This window comes from Struthio camelus, chromosome 7, assembly GCF_040807025.1.
Source record: "Struthio camelus isolate bStrCam1 chromosome 7, bStrCam1.hap1, whole genome shotgun sequence".
NCBI classification, from domain to species: domain Eukaryota; kingdom Metazoa; phylum Chordata; class Aves; order Struthioniformes; family Struthionidae; genus Struthio; species Struthio camelus.
In genome coordinates, this window is record NC_090948.1 from 39,436,421 (window position 1) to 39,450,497 (window position 14,077).

General features: G+C 59.5%; 2 protein-coding genes across 3 annotated transcripts in view; one reads left to right on the forward strand and one right to left on the reverse strand.

Annotated features, from left to right (window-relative positions):
• The first annotated feature begins 279 nt into the window (after positions 1–279).
• On the forward strand, positions 280–8,749 carry LOC138067896 (prosaposin-like). Its single transcript, XM_068951229.1, has 15 exons — positions 280–487; positions 5,056–5,189; positions 5,642–5,716; positions 5,800–5,925; positions 6,018–6,200; positions 6,302–6,445; positions 6,752–6,808; positions 6,955–6,963; positions 7,115–7,225; positions 7,368–7,454; positions 7,583–7,766; positions 7,857–8,026; positions 8,123–8,203; positions 8,298–8,405; positions 8,476–8,749. Exons 1-15 carry the CDS (start codon positions 427–429, stop codon positions 8,509–8,511), a joined length of 1,566 nt encoding a protein of 521 aa, XP_068807330.1. The 5' UTR covers positions 280–426; the 3' UTR covers positions 8,512–8,749.
• Positions 8,750–9,605: 856 nt separating this feature from the next.
• The window catches only part of CDH23 (cadherin related 23), a 227,241-nt gene continuing 222,769 nt past the window's right edge, over positions 9,606–14,077 (reverse strand). For both annotated transcript variants that reach the window (XM_068950920.1, XM_068950919.1), the window contains 7 exons: positions 13,957–14,077; positions 13,479–13,558; positions 13,059–13,099; positions 12,706–12,766; positions 12,414–12,543; positions 11,947–12,069; positions 9,606–10,515 (listed from right to left, as the gene is read on the reverse strand). In XM_068950920.1, the coding sequence (XP_068807021.1) occupies positions 10,192–10,515; positions 11,947–12,069; positions 12,414–12,543; positions 12,706–12,766; positions 13,059–13,099; positions 13,479–13,558; positions 13,957–14,077 (880 nt within the window). In that variant the 3' untranslated portion in view covers positions 9,606–10,191. The remainder of the gene's footprint in view (positions 10,516–11,946; positions 12,070–12,413; positions 12,544–12,705; positions 12,767–13,058; positions 13,100–13,478; positions 13,559–13,956) is intronic.

A 14,077-nucleotide genomic window follows, 5' to 3' on the forward strand; every position in this document is an offset into this window, starting at 1 on the left:
TGCAGTAATGTGTGCAATAGCTGTGCCCCTAAGACTTCGTAAGGGGGTGATGACTGCGCTGGACGCTGTTCAGCATGCATGAAGAAGCCTGGCTTTAGGCTTTGCCCAGGGCTTCCCTAGGCTTGCCCTCCCCTTAGCTGCATGGAATGGCAAAGCCTGCTTGGAGCAGCAGGTGCAGGGCTCAAGGGCTCTGCAGCAAAGCCTGGCTGTTTTTGGCTTGCTTGGGAGTGCTTGCTCAGGTGTGGTCCCTCCTTCCACTTGCAGGCTAGTGATGACTTACATATAATCAAGGCATGGGGAGAGGGGTGTGGTAATTGGTGTGCGTAGGTGTCAGTTCTCACTACTCCTCCCGACTGTTCCAAGTTTCCTCAGTCTGGGAGAAGTACAGGAGAGTAACCAGCCACTGAGGACTATCTTAGGAACAGCATGGAGAGCAAATGGAGTGGCTGGGTGCTGATCCTTTCTATTTGCTTGGGGTCTTACCAAGGTAAGGTCAGGCTTGGGGGTAGGACTCCTTCTCCTCAGAGGAGAGCCCAAAACCCCCCCCAAGCCTATTATAAACTCTGCTTGGATGTATCTTGTCTCCTCTTAAAAGGTCAGCAATGCTTAAAACAAATAGCATGCCTTCTTGTCCCTCCATGGTTTTGAAAACTATGCCGGAGGAACGCTAGGATAGTCTTTGCACTTTAACTCTTGTGCACCTGGAAGTGAGCATTGCAATTTTTGCCCTTAAAGGTAACCTTTAGGGCAAACCGTGGCTTGCTTCCTTCAGTCTCTGGACAGCAAGGACTTGGAACAGCCAGCTTTTCATCAGGAGGTTGGAGGGGTGTTTAGGAAGTGGGGGGGAAGGAAGACAAATCTACAGGGCATCTCAGTAGGGATGGGGGAAGAGGGCTGACTTCTCTGCTGCCCTCTGCATAGAGACCTCTGCATGGATGTGTGCATGGGATCTGGGAGAAATCACTTCCTTGTACCCCTTCCCTGATGAGGGAAACAAAACGCCAGCTAAAGCTGCCCTAGTCTGCTCCTTGTGCAAGTGTAGAGCAGGAGGCAGGAAGCCTTTTCTACTGTTCAGGCTCCTTGCACTCCTCAGTATTTGTGTCTGAGCTCTGGTTAGGATTATCTGGTGTAAAGCCACCTTCCCAAGTGCCTGTGGAGAACTCTCATCGCTGGGGCTTTGGTTATTTGAACGAACCCTGCCTGCAGCCTGGAGCTTATGCCTTACTATCACCTAGATACCTCTTCTGCTAAGCATGACAAAGCTAAAACCTGGTTCATCCTCTTCCACTCCATAGGAAACAGCTTGGCAGGCACCTGGTTCTGACCCATGGTCCTTGCTCCAGGGAAGTAAATAGGTGGTTCTCTAGCAAATTCCCTTGGGGAGAATCAATACAGCCCCACTGTTGTAGTCAAAAATAACTTTTAAAGGGAAGAATACCTTTTGCATGCTGCTTACCCTGGGCCTGCCTGTCGGATGCCTCAGCTGTCACCCACCAAAATGCTGGTTTGGTGGTGGAAGAGTCGTGACCAAGAGCACGTTCCCTGATGAGGGGGAAGAAGGCGGAAGTGCTCAAGCCAGCAACAGGAAGATCAAGAAAGTTTGCCAGCACTTGGCATGTCAGGCCTCTAGGCAAAGCTGTCCCTGAAGCTCATGGGGGTTCCTATTTCCGTGGCTCTGCTGTGTGGTGTGGTTTGACGACTTGCGTAACGTGTCCGTGCAGGAAACTGATGTTCTGGCTGCAAAACTGGTGGGCTGTTTGCAAGCAAAGACGGTTTTGACACTGAGATGTGCTTTCATCTTTTCAGCTTCAGGCAGTAACACTGAGATCGTGCTCTGGCTTTTGTGATATTACACTGCATGCATTTCCACACATCCAGTTTTAGCTTAATCCTAGTTCTCTCAAACCGCACTGGGAAAACACACATCAAGGAATAAGAAAGCAGTCTCCCTTTCCCAATAAGTGTTGTACTTCAAATGCTGTCATTGTACAGCATACCAACCCTGAGAAGAGCAAAGCTCAGCCCAAAGGGGAGCAACTAAGCGCTTAATGATAGAAATACCTAGAAAAGAGCTGAGCCCGGCAGGAAACCTTAATTTGCCCTTACAGGTTTTTTGGGACCACAGCACAAATCCCTCACGTGATGGCATGGCCTTCTACCCCTTTGAGATACTAGCTAAATTATTTTTTTACTTGCTAGACTTTTCCTCATCAGATAGCGGAGTTTCTGCCTCCTCCCCGTGCTGCTGCCCTCCCCGCTGAGCGTGCTGCCGTACTGTTGAAGGGAAAAGCAGTGTTTTGAGCAGTGCTCCACGCGTGGCTTAGGGGAGGTGGGTGGCAGAGAGGGTGCTTTCCCGCAGCCAGGTACAGGGTGTGCGCTGATTAGCCGGGAACTGGAGCGCCCGGGCCCACGCCGCCACCCCCGGTGGCTTACGTCATAACCTGTTTGCCAGGCTTTGCAGGCTGGGTGGACGCGGGCCCTCTCCTCCTCGCCGCCCAGGGACGTTGTCTAATTCAGTCAGGTGCTGGAGCAGCCACACGAGATCAAAAGATCAGCGCCGAGTTCCCGGGGCAGAGCTCCTCCAGCAGCCTCGTAACTGATGGGATGGGGCAACCACAACGCAGGCTTGCTCAAGGCGGTGGCGGCGGTGGGTGGCAGCGCATGAGCATCCCTATCTAGCTGGGTGCTCCTGGGTCCTGCCAGGGGCTGGCTGCAGCCCTAAGCGCTCAGGCTCTGTCCTCTGGATTCAGTGAAAATAGCTGAGGTTCTTCGGCCTTCCTGCCTGAGTGCTTCCTCTTGGATTCCTCCGCGTTCACCCGGGCAGGGGGCGTCAGGTTTTGCTTTTAAGTGAGGGGAACTCGCGGGGCACTGGTTGCTCCGGTTGCTTGCCCCATGGCAATGCTTTCTACCTGTGGCAAGTTGGCCCTGCTCTGAGCAGAGCAGAGCTGCTTTGGCTCAGGACTTGACCCGAATGCAGCCCTTTGCTCATGTTGCCAAAGTTTCAGCCTAAGCCCTGGGTGCTGCTTTCACAGCAAACCGGGCGCAGAGCTAGACGTAGGGCTGGCGTAAAAGCTGAGCAGCGAGTCGCCCAGAGCCAGAAATGTGCAGGCCGAGGGCTTTGGTGCCAATTCAGACCATCCGAAGCTCTCCTTCAAATGCTCGCCCCCATAGCGTTGCTGGTGGCACCTCTTCCTTGTCCTTGCCAGTGTCTTCCAAGTGTGGCCTTTAGTCTCACAGCTGGTTTGGGACGTGTCTCTCGACCTCAATTTCATAACTTCCTCCCGCTTCAGCTCTCTTTGCGAGGGCCGTTTCTGCGTCTCCCAGCCAGGGACTCCGGAGCTGGTGCTGTGCCCTCAGGCTCTGCGGCATGGTGCTGGAGACGAGGCCTTCTCGTGCATGTCTTTGGGGCAGGCAGTACGTGCGCGCTGGGAGACGCGTGCGGTCGTGTGCGGTCGCCTCCGTGCAAAAGGGGCTTTGCACCGTCCAGGTCTTCCTCGCCAAGGAAGGGGGGGAATTGCACTGGGATAAGGCCTCTGCAGTCACAGCACGCCGCGTATAACCCCTTCGCTCATTAATCGCTATCCTGAAGGATAAAACGGTGACCTAACCCAAACTAAAGCGGGCTCCGCGTGGGGTCTGCACGTTTGTCCCCTGAGCGGGTCTCCGTTGGCCATGCCCAACCCGCCCTAGCAGCCTTGGTGCCACCTGTGGCCCACGGCACAGCTCTCTATCGCTGTTAGATACTGTTTAGCGAACACTTTTATGGGTTTTTTTTTTTTCTCCCCCCTGTCCTAAAGGCCACCTTCAGAGGCGGGCTCATGAAAAGGCATTGTTATTAAAGCACAAAAAAAATAGCAGCTTTTTCTGTGCCACCCGGCTTTCCCAACCCAAAGCCATCCCGAGAAGAAAGAGTCACAAACCCTGGAAAATGGGAACTTGGAAGTTTCCCTGTTTTGGACTGACTTGAATATGAACCAACCTTAATACGCCTGGCACCGCTCTCTAGCCACACCATCCCTGTAACCTTGAAACTAGGGCAGCAGTGTTGGCCAAGCAGGGACGGCTCCCCCCCAGCACAGCTTCGTCCTTGAAGATTTGGGTTGCGCTACAAAGTGCTGTTTTATTCTGGCTCCTCATCCAGGCAGGGATTCCCCTCCACCCGCCCCCCCAAAAAACCAAACCCGTTGCTGCTTTGGGAGCTCATGCGCCCGCAGGAGCGTGGCAAACCGGAGCCTTTGCCCAAGCGCTCGCCCCCAGCCCCGACAAACGGTGCAGGGTTGCGCCCAGCTCGCCGACGCGACGCCCTGCAGGAGCCCGCGCGCCCGCAGGGAGCCACGGCCTTGTGCCCTTCCTCACATGCCTGGTGCAAGTGTCACAGTGCCTTGAATTATTGTAGTGCCTTAAATTAGGGGGCTGAGCTCAGGACAAGCTCCGGGTCTGTCGCCTGCCCTTCTTCCCTTCCTCCAGCTGCTCCTCCGGCGATGGTGCCCCTTGCCTCTTTCGCTGTCCTCCTGCTGACTTGCTATTCCTGTTCGTCCTGCTGTTAGTGCTATGGCAAAAAAAAGAACAAAAAAGAAAAAAAAATATATCCCCCAAACCAACCCACCTATCAGCCGATGAGGAGAGTCAGGAATCTCGCTGATGGCTAGGCGCGTGGGACGCTTTTTCCATGGGAAACGGGCGTGATTCACCGGGCCGTGGGCACTGAGCCGGCCCCGGTGGCGCAGGGCGAGCGGTGGCGTAATTTGCGTGACGATGCACCCAGGCATGACGAGCGGGGCTGCTGCGCCAGCACTTTTTGGGAGCAGGTGGGGCACCCACCCCGGGGGAGGGGGGACGGTTTAGAAACCCAGCCACCGACCCAAGCCCCATCCCAAGCAGCCCCGTGCGACCGTCCCAGCTGGTGCTCCAACAAGTCAGCCCGCGCCCCGACCGACCATGGAGCCCCCACCCAAGTTGCATGGAGGCCGCTGGCGAGGAGCGCGGCGGCGGGGAGGGTTGATGGGGCGGCAGGGCGTGGGGGGCCTCGCTGACGCCGCTGTGCTCTGCCCGCAGCTGGAGCCAGCCCTGTCGCTGGGAAGCCCGAGTGTGGCGAGCGGCCCCAGGACTGGTGCCGGGACGCGCGGACGGCGGCGCGCTGCGGGGCGCTGGAGCACTGCCGGCTCGCTGCCGCGGACCTGGCGCTGGTGGTAAACGGCGGGGTGGCCGTGGCATCGGGGGGGGAATGGGGGGGGTGGGGGGGGTACCAAAAACAAAAAACCCCACCCCACTCTCAGCGAGCGCTACGTGGTTTCGCTCATTCCTCATCCGAAGTCCCCAAGCTAAGGGACCCCCGGAGGGTCACAGCAGTGATGTGTGAGCCGGGTCCCTGCCAAAAAGGTGCAAGAGATAGCCCAAAAAGAGAGGGCTCCTGGGGGGCATGCCCACGCCGGGGATGGTTTGAGGGCCACCATCTCCAGCGGCTTCGCTCTCAGCAGCAGAGCAACGTCCACCCGCGCATGCCGGGCCCGTGGTGGGCACCATGTCATTGCCCATGCCCCCCCCTCCAAACCTCCGTGGGGGTGGGAGGAGGCAGGTTGGGGGGGGGTTTGGGGGGGGAGGGCAAGGGCTGTGCCTGACGTGTCCCTCTCTCCCGCCGCAGAAGGGCATCCCCTGCCACCTGTGCCAGGTGATGGTCTCCGTGATGGGGAAGATCCTGCAGGACAACTGCACCGAGGTGGGTGCTGGCCCCCTCCGCCCCACAGCTCCGGCCATGCCAGCGCCCGGCCCCGAAGTCTCCCCTCTTGCCTTCCCTCCTAGGACAAGCTGCGGGTCTTTTTGGAGAAGAAATGCCAGTACCTGCCCTTCCAGGACTGGTCAGTCAAGTGCAAGAAGATGGTGGACACGGGCATCCTCGTGCTCACCCAGCTGGGCAAGCAAGTGCTGGTGAGCAGTCGGGGCAGGGGTAGCGGGCACCTGTGGACACCCCAGTGGGGTGGCCGGGCCAGACGCCCTGACGGCCCCGCTCGCCCCCGCAGGCGGACCCCAAGGTGGTGTGCGGGACCATCAAGCTGTGCCAGCCTCGGCGGCGCCCCACCGGCGCCCTGAAGTTTCTGAAGCCGCCGGCGTCGCCGGAGGCCCCCGGGCAGGATTTTGCCCAGCTGGCCGCCCCCTTCCTGACCAACGTGCCGCTGCTGCTCCAGCCGCAGGACCTGCTGCAGGTACCCGGCTGCCCCCGACCCCAGTCTGCCCACTCCAGCGCTAAGCTGGTGCTGCGACACGGTGGCCCGAGCCAAGCGCTGCTGCCCTCATGTCCCCGCAGGTGCAGGGCGACTTGTGCGGAGACTGCGCCCGGCTGGTGGCGGCCGTGCAGGGCCACCTGGACACCAACGCTGTCGGCGTCCAGACCTTCGTCGCCCGCCTCCGCGGGCGCTGCGAGAGCCTAGGGCCCCTCCTGGCGGCACGGGTAATGCCACCACCGCCGCCGCCACCTCCCTGGGGTGGGGTACAGCTGTGGTGGGATGGGGGGGGGGGATTTGTTTTTCCCCAGCTGTGGGACCCTGGTGGCTCCTGGGGCACCTCGAGCCCACAGAGGCCACCACCAAGGCCATGCCAGCAGTCTGAGGTGGGATTTGGGGGGCTTCAGTAGGGCCTGAGTCTCTACCTGGTGGGTTTTTTTCCCCACCGGGGGCGGGAGGGTGGCACTGGGTGCCCAACTCGTCCCCGACCGGTGTGCTGACACCGCCACATGTCTCTCTCTCTGCCCGCACAGTGCCAGCGCTACCTGGCCGCGTACTCGGACGTGGCTGCTCGGCTGCTGCAGCACATGGTAAGCCCTTGTTTAAGGGGTGAGGGGGGCAAAAACAAAACAAAAAAACCCCACCCCTGCCCCCATCCCCTCTTGGATGGTGACTGCTGTTGTTCTTGCCTTTCCTCCTGCCACGTCCCGGCTTTGCCCTCCCTGCTCACCACCAGCAGGCTGAGGTAAGTGAAGATGGTGTTGGGTTGGGTTGGGTTGGGTGAGGTGAGTTGGGTTGGGTGAGCTGAGTTGGGTGGGGGTGGGTTGGGTTGGGTGAGATGGGGGAGCAACCCCCCCCCAAAAGCCAGCCCCTCCGACACCCACGTCTGCCCACAGGACCCCCAGGAGCTGTGCGGGCTGGTGGGCGCCTGCGCCTCGCCGGGGGCTGCCCCGGCCCTCCGTGCCCTGCTGGCCGAGGAGCTGCCGCGTGCCCTGGACCGCGCCGCGGTAAGGTGGGCTCGGTGGCGGCAGCCAGCCATGAGCCCGGCCGCCCCGGTCTGGCTTACAGAGCTGGGGTTTCGGGGGGGGGGGTTGTTTTGTTTTTTTTTGTTTTTTGTTTCCTCCTCCCCCCCATCTTTGTGAAACGCAGGCGGCGGAGGAGGCCACGGCGCTGTGCCAGGTCTGCGAGCTGGCCGTGAAGGCGGCCGAGAGCCTGCTGGAGAACAACGTGACGGAGGTGGGCCGAGTGTTGGTCCGGGGGAGGCTGCCAGGGTGGGAGGGATTGGGGGGGGGGCAGCAGCTCGGGACCGCAGCGGCGGGATGCCGCCGTGGGGCATGGCGTCCCAGCTGGCCACCCCCCATCAGGAGCAGCTGGTCAACGACATGGAGAAGGTGTGCTACATGCTGCCCCACGGCGTCATCGGCCAGTGCAAGGACTTCGTGGACTCCTACGGCAAAGCCGTGGTCATCATGCTGCTGGAGGCCACCGACCCGCAGGCCCTGTGCACCATGCTGAGGTGCTGCCCCAAGGCCCCGGCCACCGCCCCAGGTACGCGTGTCAGCAGGGGGGCACCCGAAAGGCCAGGCTGAGGTGGGTGGGAGGGTGCCGGGCGCCACCGACGGCCCGCTTGCGCCGCAGGGGCCGGGGCACTGGAGCGGCTGTTGGCGGGCACGGGGGCCTTCTGCAACGTGTGCCAGCTCGTCATCACCTACTTCGACAACGAGCTGCTCAAGAACGACACGCTGTCGGAGCTGGGCGACATGCTGGAGAAGGGCTGCGAGCTCCTGCCCCCGCCCTTCACGGGCAAGGTGAGTGGGGGGACACCACTGGGGGGGCCCCCCAAAACATCCCCCCCCCCCGCCAGGTGCTTCCCCGAGCCTCACCGCCACCGCTGTCCTCCGCAGTGCGAGGCGCTGGTCACGCAGTACGAGCCGGCGGCCGTGCGCCTCCTCGTCCAGATGATGGACCCCACCTTCGTCTGCACCGTAAGTTGTCCCTCCCCATCAAACCCCCACCAAATCTGGCGCCGACGGGGTGCTAACGGCGGCTCCCCCGCCCCGCCAAACCTCTACGCTGCAGAAAATCAGAGCCTGCGACTCGCCCGAGGAGGAGCCCCTGGGCGCCGAGCCCTGCGCCCGCGGCCCCGGCTACTGGTGCAAGAGCGCGGCCACCGCGGCCGAGTGCAACGTAAGTCGTCGGCACCGCCGCCGGGGCGCCCGGGGCCGGGGCGCCTCGCTCACGCCGTCTCTGCCCGCAGGCCCTCGAGCACTGCAAGCGCCACGTATGGCACTAGGAGCGGCGCCGGCCGGCCAACGCCTGAGCGCGCCGGAGAGGGGCAAACCGGGCGTTATTCCCAGCCGCCTCGTACGCCTGTCAAAGCCCGGCACCTACCGCGGTGGAAATCGGCCCGGCGGGTTTCTGCTGCCCAAACGCCCGCCTCCTCCACCCCGAGGTCCCCGTCGACGGCAAGCTCCAACGGCGCGCCTCGTCTGGTCTTTGGCAAGCCCGGCCCTTTAGCTGGCAGCGGCCACGGCGGTCTCCGAATTGGGGAGGGAGGGACGGGGGGGGGCTTTTTATTTTATTTTATTTTTCCGGTCGCCATTTAAAGAAACCAAGTGAATTAAATTTGCCTGCACTGCCTGGCTTTGCATGACTGTTGCAAGACACTGAGAATTTTCTTTTGGGGCGATGGGGGCAGAGGGCTGGACGGCAGAGATAGGTTGAGTAAGAGTTATAGAAAAAAAAAAATATATATATATACACTCATATGTGTATGTATATAAATGGGGGGGGTGTGTGTGTGTATACACACACACACACACACGTATACACACACACATATATATATATATATATATATAAAAGAAGGCACCTGTGCCTTAATTCTGCTCTTCTGCTGGGCCTGCTGCAGGGCTGAACGTGCGCAGCCTGCAGAAAGGGATGAAAAGCGCCCCGACGAAGCCTGCCGAGGTGGGTTTTGGGGGCGGACGGGAGGGGGGGGGTGGTTGTGCCCCGAGCCCCAGAGGCGCTGCAGCCGGCGGCGGGTTCCCGCAGAGCAAGGACGACAGACAGCTTAACCAAAGCCACAGATAGTGTATTTCGGATTGCTGTTAACAGACCATTCCCAAAAAAAAAAAAAAAAAAAAAAACCCACCGCTCCACAAGGTATTATTGGAAACGAACCAACCCAAGCGCAAGACGGGAAGAGAAAAGGAAGAAGGGAAAGGGAAAGCTACACACGAGCACTCTACATTCAGAAACCCCAGTTACTGTCAGGCTCTCGCTTTTTTTTTTTTTTGATGTTGCAGTATGTTTTGGTAAAGCCAGCAAAAATGGAGAAATGTCTTCGGTTTTTTTTCTTTCTTTCTTTTTTTTTTTTTTTGGGGGGGGGGGGGGCGCTTTCCTTTCCGGAAAAGGTGACGACACACATCGTTAATGCCAAACGGATTCAGATGCGTGGTGCGCTCTCCTGGCCCACCCCACGGCCTCGGCCCCAGCATGCATCTCGGGAGGGGATCGCGGCGCCACCGGCTCGCGGGAGCCTACAGGTCTGCCGGGCTCGAGGCTGCGTTGCCTTCGGGTATGCCGTGCCCTGGCCCCCGAATGCTTGCATTCACTTAGCTTTTTTTTTTTCTTTTTTTTTTCCTGTTTTGTTAAAAAAAAAAACTTTTTTTTCCCCCTTTTTTAAGAAAAATAAAAAAAATTTAATGATTTCATGGTTAAATGACACGCGAGTAAAAGCAACCCGGTCCTGAGAGCCCTTCCTTGGAGCCAAGTTCTCCGAGGCGGCTGGATCGAAACCAAACCGTTGGCTCGCGCCGGCCGGAGTCGTCCCAGGGGGCAAGGGGTGGGGGGCCCTGGGGGCCACCTCTCACCCCCCCCACCCCCAGCTCCCACGCGGGCTCCCCCAACCCGCGCCATCCCCTGCGCGGGGCCGGTCCCGGCTCGCCTAGGCGAGCGCCGCCGCCGCTGGTCATAGCTCCGTGATCTCCAGCGGGCTCTCCATGATCACCTCCCGCATCTTGTGCAGCGGGGTGGACTTGGCCGACTCGGTGCGGGCGTTGTGGTCGCTGTAGCCCCCGCAGTCGGCCGCCAGGGTCTCCAGGGAACGGCCCAGCCCCTTCTGGTCGTCTTCGGGCAGGCTGTTGAGGTCAGACGTGAGCAGCGTGCCCGTGCTGCCATGCACCACGTGGATGCCGTCGGGCCCTTTGAGCTCCACGGGCTGCTTGTGCCGGAAGCGCAGGCTCCCCTGGCTGGGGCTGCGCTCCTCTTCCTCATCCAGGTCCTTCTGGATCAGCTGCAAAAGGCCCATGCAGAGATCAGCATCACTGCTGGGGCCAGAGGGGAAATCCTCATTTCGCTGTGCAACGCCGGAGCCCATCGAGAGGGATGGGAGCCTCCTCTTTTTAAGCAGCCTCAAAGCCTCATGACGGGCTCAACGGCTATGAATGTCTCTAGCCGAATTGCTCGTTCGCTTGGAGGACGCACGGGAGGATGCAGACTTCCCCAGTGCAGGCACGCTCAGGATGCCTGCGCTGAGCCGGTTCGTGCCTCCAGCAACCTCCTGTGCAAAGGCCGAGAGGGTATTTTTGGATGGGGGGGGGGGGGGTTGAGATTTGGCAGTGTGTGCGAACAAGAGGGCTGGGCAGGCGGTGGAGAAGAAAAGGAGCGAGGGAAGCCTGGACTCGGCTGGAGCAGAGTTAAGGGTGGGGGAACGGAGGGCAGAAAGGCTGAGAGGTGCCACCCATCCCACCGCTCTCCTCTACTGCGTGTCACCCCTCGGCAGAGGGGGAAGGTAGCGGGGAAGGGTTGCCTCTCCCCACATCAGCCTTCCTACACCAAAACCCTCCGTTCAGGGCTGTGTCCCAGCATTTCTGCTTCGAAAACCTGGCGCGCTGATCAGCTCAGAGGGGCAGAGGAGGAAAGACGGCCCCATGCACGCGACCTGCAGCTTCTTGGCCAGCCCTAGCAGAGCAACTGGCACTTCGCGGCGATGGGTGCTCCACAGAGCAAATCCCACCAAGAGGGGGTTCCCCCCTCCCCCGGGGTGAGAAACACCGAGAGCGAGGGTGATGCAGATGTAGGGAGGCTGGGAGGAAACACTCGGGATGGTGAGAGGTGGGGGAACGTGGGGAGGAGAAGAAAGGCCGGTGGGAGCAGCCTCAGTGAAAAACCAGTCTCGTTGAATCTGGGGAGGCCTTTTCCTTCAGAGCCTCCCCGCGTGCTCACAGCGGTGAAAGGCGTCAGGAGACCGACCTGCCTGCCTACACGTGGCTGGAGGGGATCGGTGGGGGCCGGCACACCGCGGCTGCCGGGGAGCGGTCGGAGCCTGCCAAGGCGGGGAGGAGCCACTGCATCCCAGAGGGCACGGCAAGCATTTCCCCATGCCCACGCACACCCCGTCTACCTCCGTGACTGAGGACCCGTCCCCTAGACTGGCGGTGGCCTTATGCACCATTCGCTGGGCAAAGAGTTTTTTCAAGCGCATGTAATCATCCAGGACCACCTTCAAGAGAGAGCCCTGGGCGGAGTGGGGAAAGAGGATGGTTATCCAAGGGAGCTCCTTTCTTCCCCCACAGAGAGAAGCTGGACCCGTCCAAGCATTTCTTGGAGCAAAACACTCGCCGGTGACGCAGGCGCTGCCCTGGAAGCCAGAGCTGTAGGAAACAACCCTGCTTCCCTTCGTGAAGGATGGCCGTGGCAGAGAAAGGACGCCAACCCTACTCACCTTGATGGGCCCCTCGCGCATGATCTGCCCCAGTTTGGCAATGTTGTCGTACTCCTGGATGGCGGCCCGGAGGTAGCGGTCATCTTCAGGCTTGGCTGCAGAAGGTTCTCTCCCAAAGGTTCCCTGCAAGAGGACAGGGCACCTGAAAACACCGCGCGGGGAGGAGGAGCCTTCCTCCATCTTGGGATGAAGGCAACATCAAGGTCCCAAACAATCCTTGCCCCCTGTGGCTATCCACAAGTAACTTCATTTCTCATTGCCACCCCTTGCACTAGAAGCTGGGTCCCCCCCGACAGCGTCAGCCACAGCCATCTCTGTGATCCTGAACTGACAGAGGACCACTTCCACCACCCTGCCCCGCTCCAGACTCTGACAGCTGAACAGGAGCTACATGGAGAGGCGAGGAGCAGGCCGGTGTGAACGTCCGTGCCACCCTGCCGCCGGGCTGGCCCAGGGCTGAGTCTCACGTGGGTCCTGGCCGGGCTGTTCCACAAGTCTGTGATTTCGCTCAAGTTCTCCGGCAGGTCATCCTCGTGCTCCGCCTGCGCTGCCAGCTCCATGTTCCTGCAGAAAGGGTCCAGCCACACGGGGTTGGCCCTGCCCAAGAGGAGACCCAGCCGTTAATGCAAGGCAAGAGCCACGGGAGGCTGACAGTCCCTAGCCAAAAAAAGCTGGCATCCCTTGTATGTGAGGAGCCTTTGAGCCCATGATGTGACTTGCCGTGCCACGTAGCAAACTCTGGGAAGGGGCAGAACTCACCCGTCAAAGGAATATTTGTTGGTGTTTGGCATATCCATGATGTCCATGAAGCCCCTGTTCCCTGCAAAAAGGCGGAGGTGGAGGTTGCATTTCTGCATGGCTGGGGGCACAGGTCAGTACTTCCATATGCCCACCCATCACCTCTGGCTGTGCAAAAGTTCACTCTGATTTACATCCTGCTCTTGTTCCCTGTGCCTCTCCACGCCCTGCAGCGCTGGATTTTCTCCCCAGCGCCAGTGCTTATGCTCTCTGGCATGCAGGACCATCCCCCCCTGCCCTTGGATGCAACCCCTCCAGGTTGTTAGGATACCCTTTACTTTGTTTCTCAGCTGGAGAACCCCAACATAGCTCACCTGTGGAGCCCGCCACTATAGCTTTTAATTTTCTTTTGTGTCTGCAAAAGAAAGAGATAGAGGAAATTAGGGAAGAAAATAAGCTAGATGCTTTAAAGGAGAGAGGCATATGGATTTGCAATAATCCTGCAAACCAATCCCTTCCCTTATCTATATGGACAGCAAGCATGGCAGGGAGAGGTAGTATTGTTAAAGCAACAATATACTGAGGGAAGAGGGACAATTTCTGAACCCACCAGCCTTTCTTTAGGCATCGCTTTAGGCTTTTTTAGAGTTATCAAGATCTCGGGAAAGGCTTTCCTGGGCTGTAACCAGAGGCTGGCTCCATGCAGTTTCACAGCTGGGATGCTGCCTGTTTTGCCTCCCAGCTGGGCCAAAGTGAGAGGGTGGCTGGCGAGGCAGAGCCCGGGCGATACTCACACTGTTCGGTAGTACCAGTTCATGAGGATGAAGAGCATGGCAGCCAGGAAGAGGAGAACGGCCAGCACAATAATTGCCATCTGGGAGAGACAGAGGGGTATCAGCAACATCTGGGACTGATCCAGCACTCGACCCTGGGCAGCTGCATGGCATGAACGGGGGTAGCAGCATCTCCAGGCTATCAGGAGGCCGTGGAGAATGGGAAGGGACATCACTCTTTCTGCTAGTGGGCACAGAGCACAACTGTGACCCTCTCTAGCTACACCCTGAAGCCAGCAAGTCCCTGGAGAAATGTCCCCTCCTGCCACACACCAGCACCTTGGAAATCTTCCTCTTTCCAGAGGGGCTGCCTGGAGGTGGGTCACGGCAGGAGGTACATTTCCCTTTGACAGTAAGCCTGTGCTAGTGCGGCCAAGCAGCCATGCCGTGCGGGACCACAAGGGCAGCTCGGGACACAGAGCAGGGATGAGGTCATTACCTGCAGAGTTGAGAGGTCGTCCGGTGCCCGGGTGGTGATGGCGGGCTGCACATCCAGCACGTTGTAGTTCCTGAAGAGGTTCCTCAGCTGCTCCTTGTTCTCATCAATCATCTGAATCACC

Excerpts from the sequence above, each read along its gene's own strand:
- LOC138067896 (XM_068951229.1), top strand. The coding sequence starts at position 427 with ATGGAGAGCAAATGGAGTGGCTGGGTGCTGATCCTTTCTATTTGCTTG. Across the intron at positions 6,446-6,751 it reads GGCCCCTCCTGGCGGCACGG|TGCCAGCGCTACCTGGCCGC; the intron begins GTAATGCCACCA and ends CTGCCCGCACAG. Across the intron at positions 7,767-7,856 it reads GGCCCCGGCCACCGCCCCAG|GGGCCGGGGCACTGGAGCGG; the intron begins GTACGCGTGTCA and ends CTTGCGCCGCAG.